At 40.4% G+C, this 19,799-nt stretch overlaps 1 protein-coding gene across 1 annotated transcript in view; it reads left to right on the top strand.

The window, feature by feature from the left end:
- LOC117959366 (cingulin-like protein 1) overlaps positions 1-15,318 on the top strand; it is a 73,782-nt gene extending 58,464 nt beyond the window's left edge. Inside the window, exons 9-23 of the mRNA XM_034896458.1 lie at positions 1,344-1,445; positions 1,678-1,833; positions 1,915-2,016; positions 2,513-2,571; positions 4,127-4,274; positions 4,368-4,472; positions 4,591-4,743; positions 5,843-6,010; positions 7,861-8,034; positions 8,831-8,920; positions 9,054-9,137; positions 9,767-9,885; positions 10,790-10,898; positions 13,582-13,745; positions 15,141-15,318. Of these exons, the coding sequence (XP_034752349.1) occupies positions 1,344-1,445; positions 1,678-1,833; positions 1,915-2,016; positions 2,513-2,571; positions 4,127-4,274; positions 4,368-4,472; positions 4,591-4,743; positions 5,843-6,010; positions 7,861-8,034; positions 8,831-8,920; positions 9,054-9,137; positions 9,767-9,885; positions 10,790-10,898; positions 13,582-13,745; positions 15,141-15,261 (1,854 nt within the window). The 3' untranslated portion in view covers positions 15,262-15,318. The remainder of the gene's footprint in view (positions 1-1,343; positions 1,446-1,677; positions 1,834-1,914; positions 2,017-2,512; positions 2,572-4,126; positions 4,275-4,367; positions 4,473-4,590; positions 4,744-5,842; positions 6,011-7,860; positions 8,035-8,830; positions 8,921-9,053; positions 9,138-9,766; positions 9,886-10,789; positions 10,899-13,581; positions 13,746-15,140) is intronic.
- Positions 15,319-19,799: the final 4,481 nt, after the last annotated feature.

Raw genomic sequence — 19,799 nt, 5'->3', positions numbered from 1 at the left:
TGTGTGTGTGTGTGTGAGAGAGAGTGAGTGAGTATGAGTGTGTGTGTGTGTGTGTGTGTGTGTGTGAGAGAGAGATTGAGTGACAGTGTGAGATTCCAGTCAGGCAGATTAGAGCCATCTTTTATGATAATCAGATATCTGAGAGTCCAGAAACACATAACCATTTATTTAACAGTGTCATCTCCTGAAGAAAGCACAGAGATAAGGTTATTGTCATATCATTATTATTGTTATTATCGTTGATATTATTGACACTTAAAAGTCAAATTTTCTTAAAGCCAGTGAAGAGATTTTCTGGTAAAATGCAATGTACATTATCATTCTCTTCCATTCTGGTGCAGCAATTGTGTTCTGTCTTGTCCAAAAAACGGATACTATCACTGCACTGGCAGAATAAAAAAAAAAATATATATATATTTTTAAACTTTAACATCCAGGTTTATCACAGTTGTCTTGTCTTGTATTTAACCTCATTTTTGGATCTCCAAATCCTCAAGACCACCAAAAGCAGTGTTTCTATATAAACTCTTATCCGGAGTCTGATTAAATCTAAAACAATTTTTAATAAGCTTTGCAATATGACATGATTAAACTACAGGAAATGCCAAAAAATCCAGCAGTAGTTTATCTAGCATGCATCTTTCCAACTACTGCAATTAACTAAACTGATTCACTTACATACAAATCTATACAATGCCATAATTCTGCCCAATTGATACTTAAGCAGCATTGGTATATTACTAATAATTGTTTTTTTCCAGTTATGGAACAGTGCCATCTCCTGGACAAAACCCACATCCTATAATATTAATAATATTAATAAAGACAGATTTGGTTGAGAAAGTCTGAATTATATTACACAATGACTAAGTTACATTAAATCAAATCTACTACACCTTATTTGACATGTTTATATTACAGTAATTAATACTAGTATTTGTTGTTCAGTATGCACAATTTGTCTGTAATTTTCCACTTAAATCCTTTGTAATATAATACATATCTATGATAAGTGTAATCCTGCGTCCCTTTATGTGTTAAAAGCTTAACATGCCTCTCCATCCCGTGTTCACATCTATTTGAATATTGCATTTTAAATCGTTGATGCTGATTTAAATGTTACATGAATATCAGTGAGGAAACTTCCTGAAACCATGTTAAATATCTAATATTAACAGGGTTCATGCCAATGTTTTCCTAAATATAGCCGTTTACTGCATTGTCTCTGCTGGATCTACACTTCTGCCTCACTTTGATTGTTGTCTTTTCTGTCTATTTGTCTTGTCTCTCTCTCTCTTCTCATTGATTGGAGGTATAACCCCACTGTTGTTTGATTTCTACAGTGGGGTGTAGTTGACAGCCCCCCCAGGGTGTTCAACAGTCCGTACGCCACGGCCACCTCCATGGATTACAACCCCTTGCTCCGAATGTCTGAGTTCAAGGTTTGTAATGGACAAACCTTTCTTATTTTCTATATCTTATATGGATTATTTCTTTCTTTTAGTTATTTAGGTTTTAGAATGCCCTTTAAATGCTCCAAATTTGAACTGAAACCAATGTTTTTTCCCAAAATGAAATCAAAAAGCATGCATTTGAAAAAGGTCCCAGTCTCCAGAGGCTAACTGTAGCTGGGTACTGAGCCTCTTCTGTGTCCCCCTCATCCTCCTCCATCTTCAGGGACTGTCTCCTGCCACCTCGGAGATGAACCTGTACAGCTACAACAGTCGCAGCACCAGTCCAGTGGGCATGGCCACATCCGCCCTCATCAACCCCCGCCCCCGATTCTCCGCCTACGACACTCTGGTGAAGAGGAGGGCCGAGGTTAACAACACAGTACGTAATGTCACACACGCTTTCGTCATGGTAACACTTTGACGTTTTTACGATGATTAATCGTCTATTTTGCAGCTTCAGGTGGCGCCGACCCACTACAGCATGCGCTCTGCCACTCTGGGGGCGCCTAATAAAAAAGACTACATAGAGGAGTTGACCAAACAGCTGGACGCCTGCCAAAAGGTAGGCCTCACCTGATTCACTTTGGGGTTCATACATTACATTACATTATATTTAATTTAGCGTATCCAGAGTGCATTCAAAGTGCGTAGGTGCATTTATCCATGAAGCTAAAAGAGTACAGCAAGAATCACATAGCAAAAGTACATAGCTTCAAAACTACAAAGTGGAATTTTTATTTATTCGTCCATCATCCTCTTAGTTAAGGTGCAGTCAGAAGAGATGTGTTTTTAGCCTGTGGGGGGGAAGAGGTGTAGACTTTCAGCTGTTCAGCATTGATGTCAATGGGGAGCTTGGTCCACCATTTAGGAGCCAAGGCAGCAAACAATCGGGATTTTCGCACATTTACATGTAATTCTGCTGTTAGAATAAAGTTTGTTACCACAAGTAAGAGAATATTTGGATTTTTTGTGTCTGTGTGTGTGTGTGTGTGTGTGTGTGTGTGTGTGTGTGTGTGTGTGTGTGTGTGTGTGTGTGTGTGTGTGTGTGTGGTCTACAGCGTAACCAGTTCCTGGAGGCAGAGAGTGTGGAGATGGAGAAGGAGAGGAACCAAATAAGGTCAGTCGGGATTTTTCTTTGCTTGCTTGCTTTTTTTTTCTGCTTTCCTTCAACTTTTTCTTTAAAGAATACCTTAACATAAGCTGAGAAACGTGTGTTTGAGGCTTTGTCCGTGCAGTATTGTAAGGTGGACTCCAGGTTTGGTCAATGGTGGGTGTGTGGTTGTGTGGCACATTGGAAACCTTTAACCAGAAGAGGTTGGTACAATGATGCTTTCCATCTTAAATACTGCCCTGCCATGGAAAATCGTTTTAACTAGCGTTTCTTGAAATATGTTAGGTCCGTGTGTGTGTGTGTGTGTGTGTGTGTGTGTGTGTGTGTGTTATGTGGTGAATGTGAAGATGAACTGCTACCTCCTCTGTCAGTTCTAGACACTGAAATGAAATAAGTGGAGAAATCAGGCCAATCACAACAGCTGCCCAGTCTGATGTCATCTCCCCTGAGATCTTTACTATTCATGAGCTGGGTAATGGATGCTGATAGCCAATCACAGTCAAGCAGCTTCGCTGGTTGAATAGGACTGAGAACTGGCCCAAGTGGAGCTGAGTCTTCCTGCAGTCTTTCTATACCACGCTTGAATGGCTTGAAACAAGGTAACCACGGTAGCCAGGTTACAGAGTCCATGGTGGAACTTCAGACATTACCACAAAGTCCTGAAATGCTTGTGGCAGGGCACCTTTAACACTAAGCTGTAAATCATTTGACTGGGCTTTTCTTATTGGAATTAAGTCTTTTTGCACTTGTGACCACACCCCCAAGTGATGTCACAGTGTAGTGACCACACCCTTAGTTCACCTGTACTTCACCGCAGCACCGTGACAACAGGATTCAGGTTTTTAAGGGGACATGTCATGCAAAACAATTGATTTTCTACATATCCAGAAATATGTACACACTATGTGGATATGTAGAGTACCTACCAGCCCACAAACGTCTAAATAAGACTGTCCAGTCAGTATTTATGGGATGAAATTTATTTAAAAAAAAACATGAGATTCAACAAGCCATTTAGATCTGGCTTCTCTTCTTATTTCACCTCGGTCTATCTGTAGTTTAATTTAAAAGAATGATAGACACTTTATGATCTATTTCTGGGTGGGCCACACACATCTCGCGTAATAAATATAAATAGAAGAGTGTTATTTTTATGCTTGCGGAGCAGATCTTCAAGAAGCATACGCACCACTACACGCTGCTCTCATGCCCAGTGTGACCAGTTTCATTGATTATAGTGGAAGCTGGTGTTGGAAAATCCACTCTGCATACGTTATGCGTGCAATGTCAGCAGCCCATCAGTGTAAAGCTAGAGTTTGACACATCCCAGTCAGACAACTGTCTCTGTGTGAAAGTTTGAGATGACATTGTAGTCCGATAACTGTCTCTGTGAAGGTTTGAGATGACATCGTAGTCCGATGACTGTCTCTGTGAAGGTTTGAGATGACATCGTAGTCCGATGACTGTCTCTGTGAAGGTTTGAGATGACATCGTAGTCTGATAACTGTCTCTGTGTGAAAGTTTGAGATGACATTGTAGTCTGATTACTGTCTCTGTGAAGGTTTGAGATGCGCGGCTTGCTGGTGAACAACGAGGACCTGCTGAGGACCAACACTCAGCTGACCAACGAGATGAAAAGGATGAGAGAGCAGATGATAGAGATGGACAGAGAGAGCCAATCAATGGGCGAGAGATACCGAGAGATGGAGGTGTGAGCAGATGGGTGGCTGGATGGATAGATATGGATAGAATTATGCTCTTGTTATCCACGTGTTTGCATGACTGACTCTTTCCTTGTGCAGATTGAGGTGAAGCAGGCCCGGGAAATGATGGTGGAGGCCAACACCCAGGAGTACGCCTTCAATTATCTTCAGCAGTCCCTCAAAAACAAGATCCAGGACACTGAGGTAAACAGCAGCTTCTAAAATCCCCCCGAAAAACGCTCTCTTCTCCCATATTTCCTCTCATTCTTCACACAATAAACAAAAACCTGCACCTGTCTGTGTGTGTGTGTGTGGTGTTCAGGAGAACCTAGAGAAGCAGACGCAGCACGCCAAGACGCTGTCTGAGAAGTTGTGGCTGGCAGAGAGACAGCTGGAGGAGATGGAGATGGAAAGAGAGACCAGAGAAAAGAGGTCGTCTGATCTCAACAGCTCCATCCTCAGACTGGAGACAGAGGTACAGAGACAGAGATGCTCTCACTAGACTTTTACAGTAAACTTTCCTGAGTCTGTTTAAACCTAAGTTCACTCTTACTCCTATGCGTGATTGGAACAAACTTACTGGAGAAGTACCAAATCAACACACTCTCTATTCTTCTGATTATGCATGCAAATGTAATACCTTATTTCCGTGATCTGTCACATTTCACTCTTAAAATAAACCAAAACAAATTCCATTCGTGAGATAAATCTCTCCACCTAGTCCTGGGTCTTCCCCGAGGCCTCTTCTCAGCTGGACGTGCCTGGACCACCTCCCTAGGGAGGCGTCCAGGAGGCATCCTCCCCAGACGCCCGAATCACCTCAACTGGCTCCTTTCGACGCGAAGGAGCAGCGACTCTACTCCGAGCTCCTCTCGGATGACTGAGCTTCTCACCCTATCTCTAAGGGAGACGCCAGCCCCCCCTCCTAAGGAAACCCATTCCGGCCGCTTGTACCCTGGATCTCGTTCTTTTGGCCATGAACCAGCCTTTATTCAGATTTTTTTTAATTTAGTATTTAAAGGTTTTTGTTTACATAAACAGATACCATAAACCAAACGAATGGATAAAAATTCATCTTGGGGGACACTATTTAAAAAGGCCAATGTGCTCTGATGTGTGATGGGCAACATGCAGAAAATCAAATATTGCGGAATTCTTTTACCAAATATATCGATTGTAGGGTTGGCTATTGTAAAATATATATTGGAAAATAAAATCACTTTACTGTAATATAGCCTTTAAAACCCGGAAAAGACAACACATACTGCGATATCCAAAATGTAAGACATCTAGAGCTCTTTTATTGAGATTATTAATTTTTTGTTATATACCAATACCCCTTAAACAATTAGCCATGTGATAGTGAAATTAGAACTCCAAATATTCCTGGTGGTTATGAGGTTCCTTACTTGAGTCCAAACATCCTCTGTACACCAAAAATAGGCTAACGAACATCCTAAATACCAAAACCCTCCTATATGATGCTAATATGATACTTATTTGGAGCTTCCCTATTAAAGCCAGATAAGCCCAAATGTGTGTATGTACCTACAAATGTATATGTGTGTGTGCAGCTGGCGGAGGCTCTGCAGATCTCCACGCAGGCTACAGCCGAGCTGAGCCTGCAGCAGAAGCTGCGGGACGACGGGCAGCAGCGGGTGGAGGAGCTGGAGGAGTCTCTGCTGGAGAAGGAGCAGGAGCTGCAGAGACTGCAGCTGCTCGTCAGCAGACTGCAGGGAGAGGTACGCCCACTGATCCAGTACCAGTCATTTCACACTGACATGCTAAATATTAGGCTATTAAAACGGACTGGACCCAGTTATGTTCTACTGTTTTGATATTGGTCGAGTAAGTATTTGATTTTCTATTTTGAGATTCAAAATTTGGATTGCAAGGCCTTCCTCCTTAGCACTGCATAGGAAGGTCTGGTTATAGCACAAACCATTCCGGGATTGTGGGCATCTCTTCAAACCGATGGCAATCGTTTTGGCTGGCGGTAAGCGCTCGCAGGTATGGTGGCTTTGAATATAGCCTCGGGAAGGAAGTTGTTTTGGTTTAACATGTTTACGTTCAAAGGTAGGTCTCCAACTGGACAGTCTAGCTAGCTGTCTGGATTTACCCTGCAGAGATCCCAGGACCAGGTAACCATAGTCCTCAGATTGGACAGATAGTCTAGCTAGCTGTCTGGATTTACCCTGCAGAGATCTGAGGACCAGGTAACCATAGTCCTCAGATTGGACAGACAGTCTAGCTAGCTGTCTGGATTTACCCTGCAGAGATCTGAGGACCAGGTAACCATAGTCCACAGATTGGACAGATAGTCTAGCTAGCTGTCTGGATTTACTCTGCAGAGATCCCATGACCAGGTCACCATAGTCCTCAGATTGGACGGATAGTCTAGCTAGCTGTCTGGATTTACCCTGCGGAGATCTGTTGACCAGGTAACCATAGTCCTCAGATTGGACAGATAGTCTAGCTAGCTGTCTGGATTTACCCTGCAGAGATCTGAGGACCAGGTAACCATAGTCCTCAGATTGGACAGATAGTCTAGCTAGCTGTCTGGATTTACCCTGCAGAGATCTGAGGACCAGGTAACCATAGTCCTCAGATTGGACAGATAGTCTAGCTAGCTGTCTGGATTTACCCTGCAGAGATCTGAGGACCAGGTAACCATAGTCCTCAGATTGGACAGATAGTCTAGCTAGCTGTCTGGATTTACCCTGCAGAGATCTGAGGACCAGGTAACCATAGTCCCCAGAAATCCACCGGAGGTTAAAACGGCAACAAAGGAAAAGAGGAAGGGGACGGACATCCGGCCTAAGAAGATGGACATTCGTTGGAATTTCCAATGTCACCTGAACAATCCCTAAAGCGGAACAACGTCAATATTAGTACCCGACCGATAAAGGTTTTTTAAGGCTGATACCGATACAAATATTTGGTATATATATTTAAAAATCCAATATGCCGATATATCAGCTGATATATACAGTATATTTAAAAAATATTATGTTACAAAACATTAACATACTTCCCTAACATTAGTTATTTGTAGTTCTCACTAAAATAATCAATTGCCGATCAGACTTGTCGGTGTGTTTTGACACGGTGTGAGAGTCCCGAATAGGAAACGGGAAACACCACTGTCTCTATCGCTGCCACAAGAAAGAACACCAAAACCACCAAACCAGGCACTGAACCGCCCCGGATTTAGTGGATCAGCGACTGTTTCCAGGCAACAACAAAGTCTCTTTTTCTCTTTCTTTTTCCCGTTCTCCTGGAAACGTAGATGCCTTCCCTTGCATTCGAAAATGTCAAGATCGATAAATGATTTGGCGGAAAGCAATAATCGTGAAATATAAAGTGTAGAGTACTTGTGCTATATGGGGGGGGGGGGTCGTTAAAAAACCCAACAGGACATCACACAATTGGGCCCTGAGTGATACTCCCACCGCCGCATGTGCACTGAGTCCTGATCAGTTCCGTGTGTGTGTGTGTGTGTGTGTGTGTGTGTGTGTGTGTGTGTGTGTGTGTGTGTGTGTGTGTGTGTGTGTGTGTGTGTGTGTGTGTGTGTGTGTGTGTGTGTCTGTAGGTCTCTGGAAAGCTGATTGATAAGGAGCAGACGCTGGAGGAGGAGATCCAGCTGAGAGAGAGGATCCAGCTGCAGTGTAAGCAGGCGGAGAGGATGGTGGAGGACCTCCGCATGGAGCTGCACAGCACCAACCAGGCCAAAGACGACCTGGCCAAGCAAGTCAAACAGGCTCAGGTTAAAAAAATAACAATAATATTAATAATGATGTGTGATTTATGCCAAATACTGTGACGGCAAAATGACCAAACTCGACTTTTCAGAACGGCGGTCCACAAACCAATGGGTGACGTCACTGCTGTTAGGTCTATTATTTGTAGTCTACGGTTTTTATATGCTTATTACATTCATATTTTGGGCTCTTCATGCAGTTTGTACAGACTGTATATAGAATATAAAAATATCAGACTTTTTCTTTAAATACATTCAACTGTAATCGATATCTCAGCTACTCTATGAGCAGCATCAACACAAAACTATACATTAGTGTCAACCTGTATGGGATTTTTAGACCGCTAACCAAGCTGAAAGTGACAAAAAAAGAATCTACAAGATAAATATTTATTTAAGATTGGGTGTAATTCATTAACAAAAACACAGCTTTTTCATTTCCTGGATGTTTCTTCTTTTACGTTTCTATTTCCAGCTGCAGAATAAACAGTATCCACAGTGTGTTTGCACACATGATGACCTAATGATTCAAACAGAGATGTCCATTTGAATAAATCAGTCATGTAAACCATCAGAGTTTGGGGTTAATGAGGCATTAATCATGCAAATCCTGTTTAGCAATCAGCGTGCTAATTCCATAAACCCAAATATTCATCATGCCTCTATTTCTGAAGATACTTAATCTGTGCCATTTTGAAATGACCTGAATGTGTTCTGCTGATGACAGACAGTTGACCTCAGACCAGTAGCTGCATGAAAAAAAGTTGTTAGTTTTTAACTCTTCTTCTTCTTCTTCTTCAAGGAGAAGATGATCGACCTGGAGAGTGATCTGGAGGAGCTGCATGAGAGCGAGCAGCGATGGGCCGCGAAACACAAGAGAAGTATCGAACAGGTAAACACACACTGGAAACCGGGAGAAGTGAACTAACTGAAAAAATCAGTTTGTCAAATGCTTAAAATCCATCCTATCAATTTGAGTGACTATGTTTGGGTAGTTATTAAGACGTGTGTGCGTTTTCTGTCAGACCGAGCAGCTGCAGCTGAAGCTGATTCAGGAGAAAGATCTCAACGACCAGCTGGAAACTGATAAGGCCGCCATGGAGAGACAGGTGTGTGTGTGTGTGTGTGTGTGTGTGTGTGTGTGTGTGTGTGTGTGTGTGTGTGTGTGTGTGTGTGTGTGTGTGTGCGCGCGTCTGTGTTTGTGTGTGTTGTGTTCAGTTAATTCAGCCTACATTAGGTCCTCTTTCTCAATACCATCTGATATTCTGATTCTCTGATTTAATACATTGAGATACTGATATACAAGTTTTTTGTTGCTTTTTTTAAATCAGAAAAATATTCACTAACCAGATTTCTTTTGAAATGACCATGCCATACATTTTATTATTATTATTATTATTATTGTAAAATCTACTTGGCTGTGTGCTCTGTTGGACAAACTTTGCATAGGAGACTTCTGTATCTTTGACATTTCTGTACTGCTCTGCACACAGATGTAAAATATAATATTGTATATAATATAATATAATATGGTAATGGTCTGGTGGACAGTCAAGAACATGGTTTTAGAAGTTTCAGTATGTAAATAATCAACAATAGAGGAACCAAGCGAAATCAAGTGCTTGTTAACTCAAATAAATCTCTCTCTCTCTCTCTCTCTCTCTCTCTCTCTCTCTCTCTCTCTCTCTCTCTCTCCCCCTCCCTCCCTCCCTCCCTCCCTCCCTCTCTCGCTGTGTAGCTGCGTGATCTGCGTCTGGAGGTGGAGGAGCTCCACAGCTCCAAGGTGCAGGAGGACGTCGTCTCCCGGGCGGAGAGCAGGGTCAAAGAGCTGGAGAACGCTCTGAGGACAGAGGAGAGGTCCGTCCCATTCCCCTTTTTTAAGCTAACCTCCGTGCCCACACCGTCAGCAGGTGTGGTGCGACATACCGGACGTAGGCATGAACAAGACAACATGTGACATTGTGGGCGGGTAGTCGCTGTGTGGTCGGGTAGGCACTGTGTGGTCTCCGCGCTTCACTCCCTTTTTAATTAGGAACTGCTTTAACACCGTGTAGGACACAAACTCTACACACTTCTGGTTTGAACTGTCCGATGTATCAGGAATTGTTCCCTTACTGTACGGATGTGCACGCGTTTAACCATGGTAACCACGTGATAAATTGCATTAATATAGCATGTACACTGAACAAAATTATAAACGCAACACTGTTGTTTTTGCCCCCATTTTTCATGATCGGAATTCAAAGGTCTAAGACTTTCTAAGATAATCCAGGGTTAGGGTTCATCTCTCTCTCTCTCTCTTTCTCCTCTCTCCTCTCTCTCTCGACCTGACTGCATTTCGTCATATAACTGACTTTTGCACACCTCTGCAATAATCCTGCTGTCTAGTTGGCGTCTTGATAGGCCACACCTGTGAGGTGGATGGATTGTATCGGCAAAGGAGAAGTGCTCACTAACACGGATTTTGACAGATTTGTCAACAACATTTGAGAGAAATAATCCTTTTGTGTATGTAGAACAAGTCTTAGATCTTTGAGTTCAGCTTATGAAAAATGGGACTAAAACAAAAGTGTTGCGTTCCTAATTTTGTTCAGTATACATATCATTTCTTGTAGTTTGGCTTTTCATGTTAAAATCACATATCTACTAAATTGTCGCGGTCAGTCAGAAAGTTTGCGCCTCCGTATTTTGTCATCTTCACTTCATAAGTCAATGCTGTTGGTCATCCTAGATGTGCTGATGTGTTTGCGTTGCGTTGCAGGAACAAGTCCGTTCTGACCAACACCATCAGTAAACTGGAGAGGAGGATCAACGAGCTGAGCGATCAGATGGAAGAGGAACACCGGATAGCTACAGAGCAGAAAGACCTGGTAACACACACACACACACACACACACACACACAAGCCCCACATGTACAGTACTGCAGATCATGCTGATTGGTTTCCTCCTGTGCTAATGTGTTTAAAATATTGGAATTAAGATTTTAACCCATATGTTATCCTCGGGTCAAATTGACCCGTTTTCCTTTATCAATGTTCTTTTAAATTCCCCAAAAATAACATGATTGATTCCACACAACGCTCTTTTAGCAAGTACAAATCTGTACCTCTAATTTGATAGCATTTGTAAAACAAATTGAAGTGTTTTTGAAAAAGTATTGAATAAATGTTGACATATTCCAGTCAATCAGACTGGAATATGTCAACATTTATTCAATACTTTTTATCCATCAACATCCATTCCTTTAATTTCAGTCTAAATAATTCCTAATTTTGCTGTCTGGCAAACAGATGCTTTCTTACTCAAACATTAGGTATAATTTCCTATAAATGCCCATAAATCCCCCAAAAACTGTAAAACTAAAATTAATAAGTTAGTATTACGTAGTGTTGGAAACGTCAAAAAAAGTGACAAACACTGATAAAAACCGTCAAAAGTGCAAAAAAAAAGGGACAAAAATGTGTACAAAAACAATAAAAAGCATCAAAAAATTGTTAATTTTCAATTTTGACGGGAAGACACACGAGGGTAAATGTCTGTAAGTCAGTTTTACATTTTATGTTTTATTTTAATACAGCTTCTTTTTTTCTTCTCAAATAACAGTTGTGGTACTATATTAATCAAGTCGTGTGAATTGGAAGGCGGGCAGTCGGACTCAACGACCAATCTGATTGGTGGAGTGCTAACTTTTTATTGACTTTGATTCTAGTTTACCTTTTACAAGCTGCCTACAACACCAACGCTTCTACTTTCTTCTGTGAGTTTTAAAGCGACAGAATAAAATAGGTTTTACAGCCCTAACATGCTTGTGGTGATGAGCAATGTCCTATAGGTGCCACAATAAAATCTAGGTTTGGTACTTGGTTGATATTTGTTTTGGAAGAGAATCGTGATATCAATTGTAGGCTAAAAAAATAATGATTAGTATTTTTCCCTGAATTTTGCAGACCTACTGACCATGCTCTATTTGTTGCTATCACCTAACAACAGTCTCTACGTCAGGAAAGCTATGAAAGGTGTCATTTTTGGAGGAATCATAGCCAAATCTGTCAAATACGTTGATGCCATTCACACAAAGTTTAGGAGTGTAATACTACCATAATACTACTGGTTTTACTTTGAAGTTCCTGTGTTGTACTGTTTCAAGTCCATGGTTCTGACTCACACACACTGTAAAAAGCCTGGTTATCCTGGTTAAATAAAGGTTTGAATGAATGACTGAAAAAGCTGTGCAGCGTCAGGTTTATGGATGCGCTCTGCTCTGCACATGGCGCAGCAGATGTGTTGCGTTTGTGCTCTGTGTTTTTCCGCAGTAGCTTCTGGTTTTCCCACTTCCCCAAACGGTGTCTCATTCAGAGACTAGAGACCCAAACAGGGCTCTGGGATGCCTTTTATATTCAGTTACACGGATAGGATCAGGGCCACGTATGAAAACATTTATTGAGTTTAAAGTCTGACTTGAGATTGAGTTAAAATCCTGAATTTATTTGAGCAATATTTTGTATTTTAGAAGAATGCTGAAAGCAGCAGAAATGGCCTTAAATCTTAACCCTTCTTACGTTTTTGTCTCTTTTTTCAACACTTTTGATGCTTTCTTTCAATGTTTTTCACTCTTTTGACGTTTCAACACTAACTTATTAACTTTAGTTTTACAGTTATTTCTGGAATTTATAGTCATTAAATCTCATTTATAGGAAATTATACTTAATGTTGAGTTAGAAAAGCAGAAATTAGAAATTATTTAGACTAAAATTATTGGCATGGATGGTGATGGATAATCACAGAATGGAATATGTAAATTTTTACTCAGTATTATTCACTCAACACTTTAATTTAATTTCTCAAAATGCTGTAAAATTGAATAAGACGCCCCAAAATTAATGAAAGTGGAGATTTTTATTTTCCAAAGAGCTTTGTGTGTAATCAATCATGTTATTTTGGGGAATTAAAAAGAACATTGATATAGGAAAACGGGTCAATTTAACCCGAGGACAACATAAGGGTTAATATTTATCAGAAGTAATATCATTGTCGCAATCCAGCAACCTTATCGCATATTTTCTTTCAAAAATCTTGAAAACCACAAAAAAGGAAAATAAACAAGACTGTGTACTAGTCTTGTATAGTCTTGTACATTTTCCTTTTTGTTGTCGTTTTCAAAAAATGTAAATCAAATGTTTTATGGTCAGGATTCATCGCGAAGCTGGTTGGCTTTGTCCCAGGTTTTTTATTTAACCCTCATGTTGTCCTCGGGTCAAATTTGACCCGTTTTCAGTTTTTTATCACAAACAATGGACCTTCGAAATGAGCACTCAGAAATGTCAACCTTAAAAATATCAAATAACTTCGGAAAAAAACATTTAAAAAAACACCCACAACATCGGAAAATTGACAAAAATGTCGGAAAATGCAATAACAGTGTGCATCAAGTGGTCACATGTATACATTGATGTCAAGGACCACGTGTTTTTGTGCCTCAGACGTTACTGTTAACATGTCCGCCCAGTCCTGTCTGTCCAAACTAAGCGTAGCTCTGTGATTGGTCCCCCAGATGACCCAGCGGATGCGCTCTTTGAAGCGCCAGCTGAACGAGGCGGAGGAGGAGACGAGCAGGAGGGAGGCGCAGTACCGCCACACCCAGAGAGAGCTGGCCGAGGAGAGGGAGACCAACAGCCGGCTGCAGAAGCAGCTGCTCGACCAGCACCTGCAGACAAAGTACGACGCCGTCCCGCTGGCGGGACAGTTTTCTCCACTTTAAGAGAAAACGTTTTCTCCACTCATACATTGCCAGGATTAAATCTTCATAAACACGCTCATGCAGTGCCAGTTTTGTGTGTAGCCCATCAAATATGCTTAGAGTAGTGTTTTTTAATCAATTTACAGATGCTTTACTTGGACAGAAGTAGAAATTCTCTATTCTAACCTCCTTAGCTCTGTGTCAGTAAGGTCTAGAATCACACTGACACAAGGAACAAAAGATTTAGAGTTTTAACTTCTCAATGACCTCAGGATCATCCAAGAGGGCCAAAGTATGTGGGAACTGCATCACTTTTTTTTTTATAAAACTTTAAGGCAAGAAAAGCATGGAGTTTCAAGAGTGTGTAAAGAGGCCAAAGCCGCCTGCACACAATCTGCTGTAAAACCACTCTGCGCTCAAAGTTCAAATTATTTCACCCTCGTGTTGTCTTCATGTCCAAATTGAAAATCCACACTTTTGTGGACACGTTTTATTAATGCTTTTAACTTTTTCATATGTTTTTTTCCCCTTTTTCAAAACCTTTTTCAATGTTAGTCATTTTTTTTTAACGTTCCACACTACGTAACACTAACTATTTATGGTCATTTTTAGGAAACTAAAGCTACTTTTTTAGTTAAAAAAGCAGAAATTAGGAATTATTTCAACTAAAATTAAAGGAATGGATGTTGATGCATAATCACAGACTGGAGTATGTCAACTTTTACTCAATACTATTTTGAAATCCACTACTTTCTTTCTTTTTTTTTTAAATTGCTATAAAACTGAATAAGACGCCCCAAAAATGATTGAAAGTAGAGATTTGTACTTGCCAAAGAGCATTGTGTGTTGTTTTGGGTAGTTAAAAACAACATTGATATAGGAAAATGGGTCAATTTGACGTTCGACTTTGTTGCCGCTGGCAACGCAACAAACCAACCAGAAGCAATGATGACGTATACCTGTGATGTAGCTTTGCGTCTCTATATGGCGCCCTACCTCACAGTTTGGCCGTGAATCATGTGTAGGCTGGCTTTATACACACACACACACACGCACACACGCACACACACATATAAATTTAACAGTCACCCCCTACAGTTGTAAAAGTAGAAATACCTGAATGATGGCTCTGTCGTGGATAGAATATTTTCTCAATGACACATAATTTGGCATCAGTATGGTTGCTATGGTAACACGTCGTTTTTTTAGGACTTTTTTGGCCTTTGTTTGATAGAACAGCTGAAGACAGGAAAGGGAGGACAGAGAGGGGAGTATATTAGTTGCCACTACGTTAACGTACAGTCTGTCACAGTTCCATTGTTTTCATGGACAAATTAAACCCTTCATGTCTCTCTTTTACGTCTCTCTAACAGGCGTAAGGAGACGCTGACGATCCGTCAGACTCTGGATAACCTGAAATTGGACCTGAGCATCGACGACGAAGACGGCGATCATCCGCCGCAGCAACTAACAAACAACGTCACCAAAGTGTAAAACCTCCAGCTCCACCCATTCTTTACACTGACGGGGCAGTTAGGGCGTGGTTACATGTGGGACAATCATAGACAGCAGGCATATGCAAGTTGCTCAATACTAAATTCATACTCCCAGAAAGGAAGCATACATGAATGAATGGGAGTTCTGAAATGTAATATCTTAGAGATTACCAATTTACCTGAATTTTTGGACACAGAATTCCACATTTTTACACCTCAGTAGTCGAGAATTATAAATTATTTTCAAATAGAACTATTGATGTCATCTTGTTAAAATGAGGGTCTTTTTTTACATCGCAATATGTATCGCAGGAAAAATAGAATTCTCGCAATGTCCGTTTTTTTGCAATATTGTGCATGCCTAACGTGAGGTATAGAGATCTACAGTTTTTTTCTCTATATATTCTCTAAAATTAGGAAGTATGACACATCGTTGCACCTTCCACTGAAGTCAAATGCCTCTTTTGACATGTTGAACATCATCTCTCTTCTTTTCTATTACATAGAATATTACATGCAATCATATTCGGCTTGTTTGCCAAAGAAAGTTAACGAACATTTTGGTGCAGACAGATGCTGACAGGCACAAGATTAAAAACTTACTAGTGACTTAAAGTTATGGTTCCCCTTCGAGGGGAACTCGAACTGCGTCGGTGACGACACTGTGGGAACGCCTTAGTGACGTCACCGACGCAGTGTCTCGTTCCCCTATCTCGGAGAACAAGGGTTACATACGTAACCCGTCACGTTTTTGAATGTGTTCTTGTAGTTGCTGTTGAAATGAGGTTTCAACCGTCTGATGTATATTTTGGAATGTGAATTTCCAATTCCCCAAAATGGCCTTCAAGCCAGAACCGATGCTTTTAACTCCGACACACTTTTTTTTAGAAAAGAAAGTCACGCGCTCAAAGAATCGCTGGGTCTTCGCAGATTTGACAAACTTCTCTGATTTCGCAGCGTTACTTGCTGAAGCTTTGTTTTTTGTTCTTTTATCATAAGGAGGGTTTTTCCATCGTTTGGTTTTGCGTGTGTAACGCATTCATCTGCAGTATTTGAACATATTTCACACTCGTTGTTGACATATTACACGGTACACTTAAGAGGAGGGATCCTTGGATATGATTGTAGCTGCTTTTGATTCATATACAAAAAAAAAGAGTTAAGAAAAGTAAGATTATTTATATTTTTGTAGAATGAAATGTATGATTTAATGATTGAATGTTCTGTATTTTTCAATTACGTGCGGGGCAAAAAACAATTTTAGAGAATGAAAAGGATGATTTTTGAGTTCAGTTTCAGGTATTTAGGGGTCTTGCTGCTGTATTGATAGTTCTTCCTGTTCCTCTCACATACAGCATCTGTTTATGAGATATGATTTTAAGGAATAAGATCTTAGTTGTCCGTAAAGAAGACCAAAAAGAAAATCTCAGTTCCCACTTGGCGTTAATGAGCATCTTTTTTAATTGTATTTTTCTTGTACATTTTATTTTATCGAATCTAACAAAAATAATAAAGAATGTTTACTAGAATAAGACGTTTTAGCTCTCAGAAGTAAAATAAATATAAATACATTTGGGAACAATGTGTGTTAATGCAAAGTGAGAAAGAGACAGACAAGATATACAATAGATTGCAGGGCTGTAGTTAAGACCACCTTGCTGAGTCCAAGTCAAGACCGAGTCCAAAGAGGTTCAAGTCCAAGTCAAGACAGAGTCCCAGACAGGAAAGAAAGGTCTCATGCATGACCGTTTCAAGACAATCATTTTTGGTTTGACTTTCGCTCCAATATTATTAGCAACATGATAAAGACACCTGGACTCTGTGGAGACCAAAAGCCCAAAAGCCGTAGCTGGTAAGACCAGTGGCCGAGACGGGGACAAGTCCGTGTCCAAATACTAGCGAGTACGAGACAAGTCCGAGACCATAGAAAATCAGTCTAGAGTCCGGACTCGAGTCCAAGACCGGACTCGAGTACTACTCGGTAAAAATTAGCATTTTTTCTGACATTTTTTGTCAGTTTCTCAATGTCGTGGGTGCTTTTTTTTTTGGATGTTTTCGCCAAAGCTTTTTGATATTTTTAATGTTGATATTTTCAGCGCTCATTTCAACGGCCCGTTTCTTCTGCAAAAGAAAGGACAACATGGACAACATGAGGGTTAAGCTGAAGGAAAACTCCCTTCTCCCTTCTGATTATTATTATGAGAATATTAAACCCAGCCCTGTTCTGCATATTCCCTGCTTGAAGGTCTGTCAAATGCATAAATTTAATATTCAGATATCTGTAATGTTTACATTTGTTGGTGTATTTTTTTTTGGAAACAGGAACTTAAATCACACGACATTTTCGTATTTTAGCTGTTGGGAATGTGTACTACAATGTTGTTGTTTTTTGAGTTTATCATTGTCATAACAAAAAGTGACAGTGTCTACAGATATGTAAAAAGAAATGTTTCACTGACTTATTTTTATAACTTCAAATTCTACTGGTTCTGCTCTTCTCTCTGTATTTATTTTTACCGTTCTCTCTTTTGGTGAGAAGTTTCTTAGTACAAAATGCAAATAAATTCTTCTTCACTGTGAATTCCAGGTATGGTTTTTAGTATTTTTTAGGAAAAATCAGTTATGCAAACATCAATATTTGGCACAGCTTTTAATGATATTCTTTTTCTCTAAATGTAGATGAAAAACCATCACGTACTTTTTCAATTGTCTCAAATCATTCGACCAATTGCACAAACACCTTCTTGAAATCACAAATAAGGCACTGTGCAGGAAAACTTCACTCAAATCTATTTTAACTGGACTTATACTCCTTAATGAAACCCCATTTATTATGAATAAATTAAAATCACAATACTCATTTTGCAAAAATGCTATTTTTTTTAGCAATTTAGTTTCCGCTTCTTGACATGATGATGAATGGAAATAAATTGCTACCTTAAACAGTAGAAAAACTGTATAGCATCTTGGTGGTTTGTAAAATTTGTTGTAATTAAGGATTGAAAACTTTTTTTCTCGATGTTTTTAACTTTTTCTTACGTTGCGTCCCTTTTTTCAAAACCTTTTTTCAATGTTTGTCACTTCTTTTGATGTTTTCAACACTACGTAACACTAGCTTATTAACTTTAGTCTCACTGTTACCTTTGGAATTTATGGTCAATAAACCTCACAGGAAATTATACCTAATATTTGAGTTAGAAAAGCAGAAATTAGGAATTATTGAGACTAAAATTAAAGGAATGGATGTTGATGGATAATCACAGACTATGTCAACTTTTACTCAATAAACCATGCTATAAAATTGAATAAGATGCGCCAAAATTAATGAAAGTAGAGATTTGTACATGCCAAAGATTGTTGTGTGGATTCAATTATGTTATTTTAGGGAATTAAAACGGACATTGATATAGGAAAACGGGTCAATTTGACCCGAGTACAATAGGAGGGTTGAATGTTGGTAAACGGAGTTTGACAGTCTGCAGCCTTCAGTGTGAACAGGAAGTCACAGGAACACTCACCTGTTAGGTCAAATTCTGATTAATTAAAGTAAATGTAAAGATTTTATATAATGCTTTTCTAGTCTTAAGGATCTCACAGCACTTTCACATAGTGAAGGAACTATTCACAAATTGTGGCCGAGGCTGCCATACAAGGGGCCACCTGCTCATCAGATAAACACTCACACACATTTACACTTACATGGCGCAGCATTGGGGCAACTTGGGGGTTCAGTGTCTTGCCCAAGGACATTTCAACATGGGACTGCCGGGCCAGGGATTGAACCACCAACCTTCCGGTTGACGGGCAACAACAGAGCCACAGACCCATATATCAGCTTGTTTTATTACAGAGTAGCTGTTAAAATGCTCTGCAGATGATCTGCTGCTGGTGTTAACAAACAGACAGAAGATAATGTGATGTAATCTGAAATGATTTAGTCTCTCTGACTTCTAAACCTCAGCCACACGTGTTCTGTAAAGAATAAGCCTTAAAATCAGAAAAATAGCAATTTTAATCCCTCCAATTCAAAAACAATAAAATGTAAATATAAAAGCTGCTTACTAACCTACTGCCCGGAGTCCTTCTGTTTTCTTTTCTCCCAGCATATTTCCTTGGATTAGGACCAAGATAGTGGTTGCAGCCGCCGCCTTGGTCCTGCTGCACTACACCCTGCTGCGTTCTGCGGTGCCCTGCTGTGTCCTGCTGCATCCTGCTGAACCCTGCTGCATCCTGCTGAACCCTGCTGCATCCTGCTGAACCCTGCTGCCTCCTGCTGAACCCTGCTGCCTCGTGCTGAACCCTGCTGCATCCTGCTGAACCCTGCTGCATCCTGTTGAACCCTGCTGCATCCTGCTGAACCCTGCTGCATTGTGCTGAACGCTGCTGCATCGTGCTGAACCCCGCTGCATCGTGCTGAACCCCGCTGCATCGTACTGAACGCTGCTGCATCCTGCTGAAACCTGCTGCATCCTGCTGAACCCTGCTGCATCCTGCTGTACCCTGCTGCATCGTGCTAAAGCCTGCTGCATCCTGCTG

This window comes from Etheostoma cragini, chromosome 16, assembly GCF_013103735.1.
Source record: "Etheostoma cragini isolate CJK2018 chromosome 16, CSU_Ecrag_1.0, whole genome shotgun sequence".
NCBI classification, from domain to species: domain Eukaryota; kingdom Metazoa; phylum Chordata; class Actinopteri; order Perciformes; family Percidae; genus Etheostoma; species Etheostoma cragini.
The sequence above is the reverse complement of the archived record's forward strand: the minus strand, read 5'-3'. Positions and strand labels throughout refer to the sequence as shown.